The 16,778-nt window shown below is 55.5% G+C and overlaps 1 protein-coding gene across 4 annotated transcripts in view; it reads right to left on the minus strand.

Moving 5' to 3' along the window:
* Positions 1-16,778, minus strand: part of ltbp3 (latent transforming growth factor beta binding protein 3) — a 258,409-nt gene that overhangs the window by 84,526 nt on the left and 157,105 nt on the right. For all 4 annotated transcript variants that reach the window (XM_085976243.1, XM_085976241.1, XM_085976244.1 and 1 more), the window contains 3 exons: positions 8,180-8,263; positions 5,217-5,339; positions 1,581-1,742 (listed from right to left, as the gene is read on the minus strand). In XM_085976243.1, coding sequence (XP_085832369.1) covers positions 1,581-1,742; positions 5,217-5,339; positions 8,180-8,263 — 369 coding nt within the window. The remainder of the gene's footprint in view (positions 1-1,580; positions 1,743-5,216; positions 5,340-8,179; positions 8,264-16,778) is intronic.

The raw sequence follows: 16,778 nt of genomic DNA on the forward strand, positions 1-16,778 counted from the left end.
CTGAGGGAGCGCCGCACTGTCGGAGGGGCAGTACTGAGGGAGCGCCGCACTGTCGGAGGGGCAGTACTGAGGGAGCGCCGCACTGTCGGAGGGGCAGTACTGAGGGAGCGCCGCACTGTCGGAGGGGCGGTAATGAGGGAGCGCCGCACTGTCGGAGGGGCGGGTACTGAGGGAGCGCCGCACTGTCGGAGGGGCAGTACTGAGGGAGCGCCGCACTGTCGGAGGGGCAGTACTGAGGGAGCGCCGCACTGTCGGAGGGGCAGTACTGAGGGAGCGCCGCACTGTCGGAGGGGCGGTACTGAGGGAGCGCCGCACTGTCGGAGGGGCAGTACTGAGGGAGCGCCGCACTGTCGGAGGGGCAGTACTGAGGGAGCGCCGCACTGTCGGAGGGGCAGTACTGAGGGAGCGCCGCACTGTCGGAGGGGCGGGTACTGAGGGAGCGCCGCACTGTCGGAGGGGCAGTACTGAGGGAGCGCCGCACTGTCGGAGGGGCGGTACTGAGGGAGCGCCGCACTGTCGGAGGGGCAGTACTGAGGGAGTGCCGCACTGTCGGAGGGGCAGTACTGAGGGAGCGCCGCACTGTCGGAGGGGCGGTACTGAGGGAGCGCCGCACTGTCGGAGCGGCGGTACTGAGGGAGCGCTGCACTGTCGGAGGGGCGGTACTGAGGGAGCACCGAACTGTCGGAGGGGCAGTACTGAGGGAGCGCTGCACTGTCGGAGGGTAGTACTGAGGGAGCGCTGCACTGTCGGAGGGTAGTACTGAGGGAGCGCCGCACTGTCGCAGGGGCGGTACTGAGGGAGCGCCGCACTGTCGGAGGGGCGGTACTGAGGGAGCGCCGCACTGTCGGAGGGGCGGTACTGAGGGAGCGCCGCACTGTCGGAGGGGCGGTACTGAGGGAGCGCCGCACTGTCGGAGGGGCGGTACTGAGGGAGCGCCGCACTGTCGGAGGGGCAGTACTGAGGGAGCGCCGCACTGTCGGAGGGGCAGTACTGAGGGAGCGCCGCACTGTCGGAGGGGCAGTACTGAGGGAGCGCCGCACTGTCGGAGGGGCAGTACTGAGGGAGCGCCGCACTGTTAGAGGGACAGTACTGAGGGAGCGCTGCACTGCCGGAGGGTAGTACTGAGGGAGCACTGCACTGTCGGAGGGGCAGTACTGAGGGAGCGCCGCACTGTCGGAGGGGCAGTCCTGAGGGATGAGACGTTAAACCAAGTCCCAGTCTGCCGCTCAGGTGGATGTGAAAGATTCCACGGCCACTATTGGAAGAAGAGCAGGGGGAGTTCTCCCTGGTGTCCTGGGGCCAATATTTATCCCTCAACCAACATCACTAAAACAGATGATCTGGTCATTATCACATTGCTGTTTGTGGGAGCTTGCTGTGTGCAAATTGGCTTCCACGTTTCCTACATTACAACAGTGACCACACTTCAAAAGGAGTTAATTGGCTGTGAAGCGCTTTGGGACACGCTGAGGTCGTGAATGAACTCTTTCTTCACAACGAGAATGAGAGTAATTCTGGGGTCCACGAGACATTTGGTGGGTAACTGGGGAAAGAGAAGGAGCTCCAGGATAATCACCTACCTGTTCCAGGAATGGGGCAGGGGTCGCAGTCGGAGCCCCACGCTTTCCCCACAGTGCAGCAGCAGATCTGTTTGGTCAGTTCGCCTCCCAGAGGGTATGTACACCGCTTCTCGGCATTTACCAGCAGGTAGCACGGCCCCTTCTCCTCGGGTTTCTCCGTCACTGCATCAGAAGCAGGAAGACAACGCCGAGTCACCACCTGTAACACTCTGATATACCCCACAACCCTAACTGTAACACTGTGATATACCCCGCACCCCTCACTGCAACACTGTGATATACCCCACACCCCTCACTGTAACACTCTGATATACCCCACACCCCTCACTGTAACACTGATATACCCCACACCCCTCACTGCAGCACTGATATAACCACACCCCTCACTGTAACACTCTGATATACCCCACACCCCTCACTGTAACACTGATATACCCCACATCCCTCACTGTAACACTCTGATATACCCCACACCCCTCACTGTAACACTGATATACCCCACACCCCTCACTGTAACACTCTGATATACCCCACACCCCTCACTGTAACACTGATATACCCCACACCCCTCACTGTAACACTGATATACCCCACACCTCTCACTGTAACACTGATATACCCCACACCCCTCACTGTAACACTGATATACGCCACACCCCTTACTGTAACACTCTGATATACCCCACACCCCTCACTGTAACACTGATATAGCGCACACCCCTCACTGTAACACTGATATACCCCACAACCCTCACTGTAACACTCTGATATACCCCACATCCCTCACTGTAACACTCTGATATACCCCACACCCCTCACTGTAACACTCTCTGATATACCCCACACCCCTCACTGTAACACTCTGATATAGCCCACACCCCTCACTGTAACACTGATATACCCCACACCCCTCACTGTAACACTCTCTGATATACCCCACACCCCTCACTGTAACACTGTGATATACCCCACACCCCTCACTGTAATACTGATATACCCCACACCCCTCACTGTAATACTGATATACACCACACCCCTCACTGTAACACTCTGATATACCCCACACCCCTCACTGTAACACTGATATACCCCACACCCCTCACTGTAACACTCTGATATACCCCACACTCCCCACTGTAACACTGATATACCCCACAACCCTCAATGTAACACTCTCTGATATACCCCACACCCCTCACTGTAACACTGATATACCCCACACCCCTCACTGTAACACTGATATACCCCACACCCCTCACTGTAACACTCTCTGATATACCCCACACCCCTCACTGTAATACTGTGATATACCCCACACCCCTCACTGTATCACTGATATACCCCACACCCCTCACTGTAACACTGATATACCCCACACCCCTCACTGTAACACTCTCTGATATACCCCACACCCCTCACTGTAACACTGTGATATACCCCACACCCCTCACTGTAACACTCTCTGATATACCCCACACCCCTCACTGTAACACTCTGATATAGCCCACACCCCTCACTGTAACACTGATATACCCCACACCCCTCACTGTAACACTCTGATATACCCCACACCCCTCACTGTAACACTCTGATATAGCCCACACCCCTCACTGTAACACTCTGATATACCCCACACCCCTCACTGTAACACTCTGATATACCCCACACCCCTCACTGTAACACTGATATACCCCACACCCCTCACTGTCACACTGATATACCCCACACCCCTCACTGTAACACTCTGATATACCCCACACCCCTCAGTGTAACTCTCTGATATACCCCACACCCCTCATTGTAACACCGTGATATACCCCACACCCCTCACTGTAACTCTCTGATATACCTCACACCCCTCACTGTAACACTCTGATATACCCCACACCCCTCACTGTAGCACTCTGATATACCCCACACCCCTCAGTGTAACACTCTCTGATACACCCCACACCCCTCACTGTAACACTCTGATATACCCCACACCCTTCACTGTAACACACTGATATATCCCACACCCCTCATTGTAACACTCTGATATACCCCACACCGCTCACTGTAACACACTCTGATGTACCCCACACCTCTCACCGTAACACTCTCTGATATACTCCACACCCCTCACTGTAATACTGATATACCCCACACCGCTCACTGTAACACTCTGATATACCCCACGCCCCTCACTGTAACACACTGATATACCCCACACCCCTCACTGTAACACACTCTGAGATACCCCACACCCCTCACTGTAACACTCTGATATACCCCACACCCCTCACTGTAACACTCTGATATACCCCACACCCTTCACTGTAACACACTGATATACCCCACACCCCTCACTGTAACACACTCTGAGATACCCCACACCCCTCACTGTAACACTCTGATATACCCCACACCCGTCACTGTAACACTCTGATATACCCCACACCCTTCACTGTAATAGTCTGATATACCCCACACCCCTCACTGTAACACTCTGATATACCCCACACCCCTCACTGTAACACTGATATACCCCACACCCCTCACTGTAACACTCTCTGATATACCCCACACCCCTCACTGTAACACTGATATACCCCACCCCCCTCACTGTAACACTCTGATATACCCCACACCCCTCACTGTATCACACTGATATACCCCACACCCCTCACTGTAACACACTGATATACCCCACACCCCTCACTGTAACACTCTGATATACCCCACACCCCTCACTGTATCACACTGATATACCCCACACCCCTCACTGCAACACACTGATATACCCCACACCCCTCACTGCAACACTGATATACCCCACACCCCTCACTGTAACACTCTGATATACCCCACACCCCTCATTGTAACACTGATATATCCCACACCCCTCACTGTAACACTCTGATATACCCCACACCCCTCACTGTAACACTGATATATCCCACACCCCTCACTGTAACACTCTGATATACCCCACACCCCTCACTGTGACTCTGATATACCCCTCACTGTAACACTCTGATATACCCCTCACTGTAACACTCTGATATACCCCACACCCCTCACTGTGACTCTGATATACCCCTCACTGTAACACTCTGATATACCCCTCACTGTAACACTCTGATATACCCCACACCCCTCACTGTGACTCTGATATACCCCACACCCCTCACTGTAACACTCTCTGATATACCCCACACCCCTCACTGTAACACTGATATACCCCACACCCCTCACTGTAACACTCTGATATACCCCACACCCCTCACTGTAACACTCTCTGATATACCCCACACCCCTCACTGTAACACTGATATACCCCACACCCCTCACTGTAACACTCTGATATACCCCACACCCCTCACTGTGACTCTGATATACCCCACACCCCTCACTGTGACTCTGATATGCCCCAGCTTATACTCCCGTACTTTCCACCAATCAGGGGTCAGAATCCTGGCTGATTTGGCCTCTTCCTCTCACTGTGGTGTGTCGGATTTACACACCCTGTCTGGCTGTGATCAGGCAACTCGGCACAGACCAGGGCTCGAAGCCGAGAGCTTCCCGGTCTGTGTGGCTGAATACCACACCAGGTGGGGCCTGTACCTTCTGCCCCTGGAGTCCTGATCCACTTACCGACACAGTGCGCCCGTGATGGTCCCATTACATAGCCAGGCTTGCAAGCACAACGGAAGCTCCCCTGTGTGTTCAGACACTCTGCATTCTGACAGACTCCCTGCATCAGGCACTCATTGATATCTGGCAGGAGCAAAGAGAGAGGGCGCGGGAGAGGAAGGAGGGAGGAGAGGGGGGGGTGAGGGAGAGAGAGGGAGGGAGAGAGAGAGAGAGGGAGGGGAGAGAGGGAAAGAGAGGGAGGGGGAGAGAGAGAGGGAGGGGAGGGAGGGGGAGAGAGAGAGGGAGGGGAGAGAGGGAAGGGGAGAGGAAGGGGTAGAGAGAGGGAAGGGGAGAGAGGGAAGGGGAGAGGAAGGGGTAGAGAGAGGGAGGGGCAGAGAGGGAGTGGCGAGAAGAGAAGGAGGAGTAGAGGGGGAGAGAGGGAGGAGTGAGAGGGAGGAGGGGAGAGGGTGGGGGAGAGAGAGTGAGAGCGGGAGAGCGAGGGAGGGAGAGAGTGAAGGAGTGAGAGAGGGAGAGAAAGATGCAGTTATTTTATACTCTGTTGTATCCCTGTCTGCCTCACCGTATTAACGGTTAGATCACCACGTTTGGAGTGACAGGACTGAAGGCTGCCGCTTGCTCTGTTCTGAACCAGACAGTACAATTTTGATGTGTTCAGGAATCTCTAAAACGTGAGCAGACGTCAGCGTGGTGATGTTAGGGCGTGCGGTGTTGGTCAGGACCAAGCAAACTTGGAAAGTCGACTCTCAAAAGTCTGCTGTTCCTTCCTTGCATCGTTCAAGTTCCACTCCAGAGACTCGAGCACATAATCCCGGCCGACGCTCCCAGTGCAGTACTGAGGGAGCGCCGCACTGTCGGAGGGGCAGTACTGAGGGAGCGCCGCGCTGTCGGAGGGGCGGTACTGAGGGAGCGCCACACTGTCGGAGGGGCAGTACTGAGGGAGCGCCGCACTGTCGGAGGGGCGGGTACTGAGGGAGCGCCGCACTGTCGGAGGGGCGGCACTGAGGGAGCGCCACACTGTCGGAGGGGCAGTACTGAGGGAGCGCCGCACTGTCGGAGGGGCAGTACTGAGGGAGCGCCGCACTGTCGGAGGGGCAGTACTGAGGGAATGCCGCACTGTCGGAGGGGCAGTACTGAGGGAATGCCGCACTGTCAGAGGGGCAGTACTGAGGGAGCGCCGCACTGTCGGAGGGTCAGTACTGAGGGAGCGCCGCACTGTCGGAGGGTCAGTACTGAGGGAGCGCCGCACTGTCGGAGGGGCGGTACCGAGGGAGCGCCGCACTGTCGGAGGGGCAGTACCGAGGGAGCGCCGCACTGTCGGAGGGGCAGTACCGAGGGAGCGCCGCACTGTCGGAGGGGCAGTACCGAGGGAGCGCCGCACTGTCGGAGGGGCAGTGCTGAGGGAGCGCCGCACTGTCGGAGGGGCGGTACTGAGGGAGCGCCGCACTGTCGCAGGGGCAGTACTGAGGGAGCGCCGCACTGTCGGAGGGGCAGTACTGAGGGAGCGCCGCACTGTCGGAGGGGCAGTACTGAAGGAACACCGCACTGTCGGGGGGGCAGTACTGAGGGTGTGCAGCACTGTCGGAGGGGCAGTACTGAGGGAGCGCCGCACTGTCGGAGGGGCGGTACTGAGGGAGCGTCGTACTGTCGGAGGGGCATTGCTGAGGGATCGCTGCACTGTCGGGGGGGCAGTACTGAGGGAGCGCCGCACTGTCGGAGGGGCGGTACTGAGGGAGCGCCGCACTGTCGGAGGGGCGGTACTGAGGGAGCGCCGCACTGTCGGAGGGGCAGTACTGAGGGAATGCCGCACTGTCGGAGGGGCAGTACTGAGGGAGCGCCGCACTGTCGGAGGGTCAGTACTGAGGGAGCGCCGCACTGTCGGAGGGTCAGTACTGAGGGAGCGCCGCACTGTCGGAGGGGCGGTACTGAGGGAGCGCCGCACTGTCGGAGGGACAGTACTGAGGGTGTGCAGCACTGTCGGAGGGGCAGTACTGAGGGAGCGCCGCACTGTCGGAGGGGCAGTACTGAAGGAACACCGCACTGTCGGAGGGGCAGTACTGAGGGAGCGCCGCACTGTCGGAGGGGCAGTACTGAAGGAACGCCGCACTGTCGGAGGGGCAGTACTGAGGGAGCGCCGCACTGTCGGAGGGGCAGTACTGAGGGAGCGCCGCACTGTCGGAGGGGCAGTACTGAAGGAACACCGCACTGTCGGAGGGGCAGTACTGAGGGAGCGCCACACTGTCGGAGGGGCAGTACTGAAGGAACACCGCACTGTCGGAGGGGCAGTACTGAGGGAGCGCCGCACTGTCGGAGGGGCAGTACTGAAGGAACGCCGCACTGTCGGAGGGGCAGTACTGAGGGAGCGCCGCACTGTCGGAGGGGCAGTACTGAGGGAGCTCCGCACTGTCGGAGGGGCAGTACTGAGGGAGTGCCGCACTGTCGGAGGGGCAGTACTGAGGGAGTGCCGCACTGTCGGAGGGGCAGTATTGAAGGAACGCCGCACTGTCGGAGGTGCCGTCTTTCGGGTGAGACGTTAAACCGAGGCCCCGTCTGCTCTCTAAGAGATCGCATGGCACTATTTCAAAGAAGAGCAGGGGAGTTCTCCTCGGTGTCCTGGGACCAATACCTAATCCCTCAACCAACAGTGGGAAGTTGGAAAGACGGCAGCCAGATCGGGCACAGCAAGATCCCACAAACAGCGATGTGATAAATGACCAGATAATCTGTTTCAGTGAAAATGCTGGAAATACTCAGCTGGGGATGTTTATATTTCAGCTTTCCAGCACCCGCAGTATTTTGCCTTTTGTGCCTGTTTTAGTGATGTTGGTTGAGGGATAAATATTGGCCCCAGGACACCGGGGATCAGCTACCTCAGCACAGGCCTGTGTTGCTCGGTGCACGCGGGGCGATGTATCTAACCAGATGGGGGATCCAATGTGCTGGAACAACGAGCCTCCGCCACGTACCTTGGCAGTGGGTGCTGTTGAGTCTCTTGTAGCCCTGGGGGCAGTCCATTCCGCCACTGACGCCAGTCTTTGGGTCAGGCAAGTCTAAGGAGGAAATAACCAGGAAGTTTAATTTGGTGTCAGGGAATCTCGCTCTCTTCCCGTTCCGACCTGAACCGTTAACTCTGTTTCTCTCTCCGCAGAAGCTGCCCGACCAGCTGCGCGTTTCCGACATTCTCTCTTTTTAACTTCAGATTTCCAGCATCCGCAGTATTTTGCCTTTCGTAATCTCGTTCTCTCGATCCTCCTAGTCTGCTGTCCTACGCACTCCACCCTTCCCCCCTCGCTAGATCTTTATGCACCAAAAAACTCATCACTTTTTCATAGATTAAACCCACCGTCTCACCATATCCCCTTTTCTCTCCAGAAACACATCCAATTTTCTCTTGACCGCAATTTATACTGTCCCCTTCAACCTAGCTGGCCTTTATATCTGGAGCACTAGAATGCAAAAATGGGTAGAAGTTATACTGCAGCTGTACAAAGCCCTGGTTCGACCACACCTGGAGCACTGTGAGCGGTTCTGGGCACCGCAACTTAGGAAAGAGATACTGGCCTTGGAGGGAGTGCAGCGTAGGTTTACCAGAATGATACCCGGACTCCAGGGGTTACGTTACGAGGAGAGATTACACAAACTAGGGTTGTATTCCCTGGAATTTAGAAGGTTAAGGGGTGATCTGATTGAAGTTTTCAAGATATTTGAATGTTTGCCACTGCCTATCCACCGTCAACCCTTTCAGTGACATTCCCCAATCAATCCTACCCAACTCGCGCCTCAGACCATCGTAGTTTCCTTTATTTAAATTCAGGACCCTAGTCTCTGAGTCAAATACTTCATTCTCCATCTTAATGAAGAATTCGATCATATTATGATCGCTCCGACCCAAGGGGCCTCGTACCACAAGATTGCTAATTAATCCTTTCCTGTTACATAATACCCAGTCTAAGATGGCCTGATCTCTGGTTGGTTCCTCGACATATTGGTCCAGGAAACCATCCCGTAAACACTCCAGGAATTCCTCCTCCACAGTATTGTTACTAATTTGGTTAGCCCAATCTATATGTAGATTAAAGTCACCCATGATGACTGCTGTACCCTTATTGCACGCTTCGCTAATTTCCCTTTTAATGCCATCCCCAACCTCCGCATTACTGTTTGGAGGTCTATATACCACTCCCACTAACGTTTTCTGCCCCTTGGTATTTCTCAGTTCTACCCATACAGATTCCACATCATCAGAGCTAATATCCTTCCTTACAATTGTGTTAATCCCTTCTTTAACCAGCAATGATACCCCACCTCCCTTTCCTTTTTGCCTATCTTTCCTGAATATTGAATACCCCTGGATGTTGAGTTCCCAGCCTTGGCCACCCTGGAGCCATGTTTCCGTAATCCCAATCAAATCATATTCGTTTACCTCTATTTGCGCAGCTAATTCATCCACCTTATTACGAATGCTCCTCGCATTAAGACACAAGGCCTTCAGGCTTCTTTTTTTAACGCTCTTAGACCTATTAGAATTATTATTTACTGTGGCCATGATTGATTTAAACCGTTGATTTCTCTGACTGCCACTTATGTTTTCCTCCTTCCTATCTTTTGCTTTTATCCTTGTTTCCTGTGTAACAGGCTCAAGTGGGCTGAATGGCCTCCTCCTATTCCTGTGTAACAGGCTCGAGGGGGCTGAATGGCCTCCCCCTGTTCCTGTGTAACAGGCTCAAGAGGCTGAATGGCCTCCTCCTGTCCCTGTGTAACAGGCTCGAGGGGCTGAATGGGCCTCCTCCTGTTCCTGTGTAACAGGCTTGAGTGGCTGAATGGCCTCCTCCTGTTCCTGTGTAACAGATTCGAGGGGGCTGAATGGCCTCCTCCTGTTCCTGTGTAACAGGCTCGAGGGGCTGAATGGCATCCTGCTGTTCCTGTGTAACAGACTCGAGGGACTGAATGGCCTCCTCCTGTTCCTGTGTAACAGGCTCGAGGGGCTGAATGGCCTCCTCCTGTTCCTGTGTAACAGGCTCAAGCGGCTGAATGGGCCTCCTCCTGTTCCTGTGTCACAGGCTCGAGGGGCTGAATGGCCTCCTCCTGCTTCTATTGCACAACTTCTAAGCACACACTTTCTGAATGGCTTCCTGTTGTTCCTGTGTAACAGGCTCAAGGGGCTGAATGGCCTCCTCCTGTTCCTGTGTAACAGGCTCGAGGGGCTGAATGGCCTCCTCCTGTTCCTGTGTAACAGGCTCGAGGGGCTGAATGGCCTCCTCCTGTTCCTGTGTAACAGGCTCGAGGGGGCTGAATGGCCTCCTCCTGTTCCTGTGTAACAGGCTCGAGGGGCTGAATGGGCCTCCTCCTGTTCCTGTGTAACAGACTCGAGGGACTGAATGGCCTCCTCCTGTTCCTGTGTAACAGGCTCGAGGGGCTGAATGGCCTCCTCCTGTTCCTGTGTAACAGGCTCAAGCGGCTGAATGGGCCTCCTCCTGTTCCTGAGTAACAGGCTCGAGGGGCTGAATGGCCTCCTCCTGCTTCTATTGCACAACTTCTAAGCACACACTTTCTGAATGGCTTCCTGTTGTTCCTGTGTAACAGGCTCAAGGGGCTGAATGGCCTCCTCCTGTTCCTGTGTAACAGGCTCGAGGGGCTGAATGGCCTCCTCCTGTTCCTGTGTATCAGGCTCAAGGGGCTGAATGGGCCTCTTCCTGTTCCTGTGTAACAGGCTCGTGACGCTGAATGGCCTCCTCATGTTCCTGTGTAACAGGCTCGAGGGGGCTGAATGGCCTCCTCCTGTTCCTGTGTAACAGGCTCAAGGGGCTGAATGGCCTCCTCCTGTTCCTGTGTATCAGGCTCAAGGGGCTGAATGGGCCTCCTCCTGTTCCTGTGTATCAGGCTCGAGGGGCTGAATGGCCTCCTCCTGCTTCTATTGCACAACTTCTAAGCACACACTTTCTAGACTCAGAGTAGCAATGAACTTTCCTCTCTTGTTCCTCCTAAGCTCCAAACGTGCCCCCACTCCCACCCCCCCCTGCCACCCACCCCCGACCCGTTGTCCTACACACTCTGCCTCCTCTCTGCACTCACTGGGGTGAAGTCAGTGGAATGGAATATCGGGATAGCTTATATCGCCGATATCGCCCCGTTTTACACTATTGCCAAAACTCTCATGTTGAAACCCAGACTCACCGTCCCGTCTCCTGTTGTAACTTGCTCATTCGGGCCAGGGCACTTCGGAACCCCTTCCCTCCCTCAGCCTGCCCTGCCCCCTTACAATCGACGGGCTCACAGAACCGAAGCTCTTGACTTTCACTGTCCCGGCAGTCACATTGGGAATGGCCGTAAGGGGGCCGCCCGCACTCACAGAGCCAAACCGCCCACCGCCCGAGGGTTACACGGTGAGAAGGCAGGTTGAGTCAGGGTCGCCAACTCTGGGTGGGCGTCTTCCTCGAGGTTTCGCCACATGACCTCCTGCCTCCTCCAGCAACAAAACTTGCATTTATATAGCGCCCCGGACGCAGTAAATCGTCATGGGAGCGATTATCAAATAAAATTTGACACCGAGCCACATAAGGAGATAGTAGCACAGATGACCAAAAGCTTGGTCAAAGAAATAGGTCTTAAGGAGCATCTTAAAGGAGAGAGAGGCGGAGAGGTTTCGGGAGGGAATTCCAGAGCTCCGACCACCTTGCCCAATCAGCCTTTTTTTTTACCAATCTCGAATATTTTGGTAACTAACTAATGAAAGTGTTCAATGAAAAGAAAACAATTCTTAGAGTCATAGAGTTATACAGCACAGAAAGAGGCCCTTCGGCCCATCGCGTCCGCGCCGGCCATCAAGCCTGTCTAATCTAATCCCATTTTCCAGCACTTGGTCCGTAGCCTTGTATGCTATGGTGTTTCAAGTGCTCATCTAAATGCTTCTTGAATGTTGTGAGGGTTCCTGCCTCTACCACCCTTTCAGGCAGTGAGTTCCAGATTCCAACCACCCTCTGGGTGAAAAAGTTTTTCCTCAAATCCCCTCTAAACCTCCTGCCCCTTACCTTGAAACTATGCCCCCTGGTTATTGACCCCTTTACTAAGGGGAAAAGTTCCTTTCTATCTACCCTATCTATGCCCCTCATAATTTTGTACACCTCAATCAGGTCCCCCCTCAGCCTTCTCTGCTCTAAGGAAAACAACCCCAGCCTGTCCAGTCTCTCTTCATAGCTGAAGTGCTCCAGCCCAGGTAACATCCTGGTGAATCTCCTCTGCACCCTCTCCAATGCAATCACATCCTTCCTACAGTGTGGCGACCAGAACTGCACACAGTATTTCAGCTGTGGCCTAACTAGCGTTTTGTACAGCTCCATCATAACCTCCCTGCTCTTATATTCTATGCCTCGGCTAATGAAGGCAAGTATCCCATATGCCTTCTTAACCACCTTATCTACCTGTCCTGCTGCCTTCAGGGATCTATGTACATGCACACCAAGGTCCCTCTGATCCTCTGTCCTTCCTAGGGGTCCCACCATTCATTGTGTATACCCTTGCCTTGTTGGTCCTCCCAAAATGCATCACCTCACACTTTTCAGGGTTAAATTCCATTTGCCACTGTTGTGTCCATCTGACCAACCCATCTGTACCGTCCTGTAGCCTGAGGCTTCCCTCGCTATTTCTATGATTTTTCTCCTGGGTTTTGCGATCAGCTGGGTCCAGGAGATTCCTGGAAACACCAGGGCAATCCTGAATGGGTTGACAGCTGTAGGTGGAGTGGGGATGATCTAGCAGAGAGAGGGGACAGGATTGATGGGCCTAATGGTCCTACGCACTTCTTATATGAGCCACTGCTTCTAGAAAGAAAGACTCGCGTTTCTCCCGCGCCTTTCATCACCTCAGGACGCCCCAGAGCGCTTCACAAGCCAACGAAGTACTTGTGAAGTGTGGTCACTGTAGGAAAGGAAAGGAGGGGAGATAATTGGAAACACTAAGGCCTAGAAATTCGGTGGCGCCCCGTTTGGGGCACCAGTCTCGCCAGGGCGCCGGAAGTACCGCCCCGGAAGGAGTCGTGAGCGCCCGCCGGAGATTCAGTTTGAGCACCCCAAACGGAAGCGCGGCGCTACTCGAGGCGCCCCGCATCCGTCTTGGGGCGCTGCAACTGAAGTTCGCAGCGCAACGTGCCGCAGCGCCACACGCTGCGGCACGTCGCGCTGCGGTACTGCAGGCCTGCTGCAGCGCGATCTGAGATTGCGAGTGCCGGCAAAAGAGCCCGGCACCGAGGAGAAGTGCCGGGCTCTTGGGAGACAGCCGGCACAACGCGGGGGGGGGGGAGCTCAGGAGGCCGGGGACGGCTGCACGAAGAGGTGCTGGCAGGCGGCCAGCAAACAAAATGGCCGCCCCGCACCTCAGCGCCTCTACCGCCGCAGGTAGGCCCCCCTGAACAGGTCGCAAATTGCGACCGGTGTTACAGCGGGGGGCCCGACTCAATATCGCGTTCGGGGCGGTAGCGGGGCGCTGCGGACACCGATGATGTCATCGGTGGCGGCGCAGCGCTACAGGCTAATGCCGCCATTAGCGCCCCGCTAAATTTCACGGGAGGCGTGGCCAGTGGCGCTAAAGCCACTGAGTGCCCTCTTTAGGCGAATTTCTAGGCCTGTCATGAATCTTATCATGACTCATGAAGTAACACTGGGCGGCCAGCGGGTGGCGCCGTCCAAGGAGTATAAATACTCGGGCGTGGGCCCAGCTTGCTCAGGATGTTTCTGTAACCGGGAACTAGTGATGTAACTAGAAATCTCATGGTTTTGAAACAGTTGATTAAAGCCTTGTTTTATACTCAAACCAAGCACTCCGTAGTCTTTTTACATCACTAACCCCCGCCCTTTAAAAAGGAGGTGGGGCACCGCTGCTTAATTAAGCCGAAGGATTCATTTATTCGAGTCTTTCAGGGGCTTTAAATACCAGTGGTTGGGGATGGGTGGAAACAGAACAAAGACCTTGAATCAGGCCCGAGGTTTCCGACCTACAATTAGCAGCAAGCTCCATCTTTACTGCAAGTGGCAGGCTGACACAAGACTGCTTTCAGCGTGCAGAGAGTTAGAGCAGAAATGCGGTCGAAACCCCACATGTGACTAAAAAAACATCCACTTGGGCCAACAAAACTAAAGGATGTTACTGCTGGGAAAGGCAGCAACCAATGGGCCGTGAAAATGCCTTTTCAGTGGCTCTCGTCCAGGGTCTCGGTTCCCTTATTCAGGCCCACGCCCACTCACTCTGGCTGCGGCAGAGATATTCTGTTATTTGAACCCAGGATGTTCCCCATCTGTTTTCTCATCCACAAGCTGAAAATTAATGGTATTTTCATGCTATGATAGTCAGTCCGATAGACCGAAGCTCGATTCAAAAAATTGACTGAGGTTCTGAGGCCCCTCCCTTTCCTTTTTCTCCTTCTTGCTCCCTGCATGCTCCCCCACCCTCCCCTCCCCTCGCCCCGCTCCAGAGACTCGAGCACAAAATCCAGGCTGACACGCCCAGTGCCAGTACTGAGGGAGCGCCGCACTGTCGGGGGGGCGGTACTGAGGGAGCGCCGCACTGTCGGAGGGGCAGTACTGAGGGAGTGCCGCACTGTCGGAGGGGCGGTACTGAGGGAGAGCCGCACTGTCGGAGGGGCGGTACTGAGGGAGCGCCGCACTGTCGGGGGGGCGGTACTGAGGGAGCGCCGCACTGTCGGAGGGGCGGTACTGAGGGAGCGCCGCACTGTCGGAGGGGCAGTACTGAGGGAGTGCCGCACTGTCGGAGGGGCAGTGCTGAGGGAGCGCCGCACTGTCGGAGGGGTGGTACTGAGGGAGCGCCGCCCTGTCGGAGGGGCGGTACTGAGGGAGCGCCGCACTGTCGGAGAGGCAGTACTGAGGGAGCGCCGCACTGTCGGGGGGGCGGTACTGAGGGAGCGCCGCACTGTCGGAGGGGCAGTACTGAGGGAGCGCCGCACTGTCGGGGGGGCGGTACTGAGGGAGCGCCGCACTGTCGGAGGGGCAGTACTGAGGGAGCGCCGCACTGTCGGAGGGGCGGTACTGAGGGAGCGCCGCACTGTCAGAGGGGCAGTACTGAGGGAGCGCCGCACTATCGGAGGGGCAGTACTGAGGGAGCGCCGCACTGTCGGAGGGGCAGTACTGAGGGAGCGCCGCACTGTCGGAGGGGCGGTACTGAGGGAGCGCTGCACTGTCGGAGGGGCAGTACTGAGGGAGCGCCGCACTGTCGGAGGGGCGGTACTGAGGGAGCGCCGCACTGTCGGAGGGGCAGTACTGAGGGAGCGCCGCACTGTCGGAGGGGCGGTACTGAGGGAGCGCTGCACTGTCAGAGGGGCAGTACTGAGGGAGCGCCGCACTATCGGAGGGGCAGTACTGAGGGAGCGCCGCACTGTCGGAGGGGCAGTACTGAGGGAGTGCCGCACTGTCGGAGGGGCGGTACTGAGGGAGCGCCGCACTGTCGGAGGTGCCGACTTTCAGATGAGACGTTAAACCGAGGCCCTGTCTGCCCTCTCAGGCACACGTAAAAGATCCCACGGTCGTTAATGGAAGAAGAGCACGGGGAGTTCTCCCTGGTGGGAATCAGTCTGTGCGATCCCGGAATCAATGCGGATCAGTCTGTATGATCCCAGAATCAGTGGGAATCAGTCTGTGAGTTCCCGGAGCTGAGTTGCCTGTTCCTGGTGTTGTTAATGATTCCCGGCACTGGCTCCTCCCCAGGAACATTCTCCACGCTCTTGTGTAACGCTGTTATTTAAGACTCAGAGGAGCCAGCACTTTTATTCCCCGTGTTAAACCCGGCGTGACTCGCAATCGTAGGCTCTAATTGGCTGCCTTTGTTCGGTTCACTTTTTGCCTTGTAAACCTGTGCTTTGGCCGTAATCATTTCCAGTGCTTTTGATCGAATCGTCACGGCAACACAATGACTTGTTAGCTTTGGAATTCACCCCTTGGCGAGCTGCTTCCCCAGGCCTGCTCGTGTGCCAACTGAAACAAGGTACGCGAGCCCGCAGTGGGCTACCTCATCCCGACGCTGAACTCTTCCACTCCTCTTCTCCGCTGCGGGCTGAATCCTTACTCGGATGACAGTTCCACAGGTGTCGGCCCGCCCCTGGTATCTCTTCATGTCTCAACCTAAATCACGAGGCTTTTCAGCTGAACCTGTATCGAACCTTGGTTAGACCACACTTGGAGCACTGCGTACAGTTCTGATCACCATATTATAAAAAGGATATAGAGGCACTGGAGAGGGTGCAGTGAAGATTTACAAGGATGATACCAGAAATGCAAGGGTATACATATCAGGAAAGGATGAACAGGCTGGGTCTCTTTTCTCTTGAAAAAAGAAGGCTGAGGGGTGACCTAAGAGAGGTCTTTAAAATGATGAAAGGTTTCGATAAGAGTGGATACAGAGAGAGTGTTTCCACTTGTGGGGAAGAGTATAACTAGAGGCCATCAATATAAGATAGTCACCAAGAAATCCAATTGGGAATTCAGGAGAAACTTCTTTACCCAGAGTGTGGCGAGAATGTGGAACTCGCTCCCACAGGGAGTGGTTGAGGCGAATAGTATCGAT

Source organism: Somniosus microcephalus, unplaced genomic scaffold (genome assembly GCF_052327205.1).
Source record: "Somniosus microcephalus isolate GS21.2 unplaced genomic scaffold, FLI_Smic_1.0 unresolved_chr2, whole genome shotgun sequence".
Taxonomy (NCBI): Eukaryota; Metazoa; Chordata; class Chondrichthyes; order Squaliformes; family Somniosidae; genus Somniosus; species Somniosus microcephalus.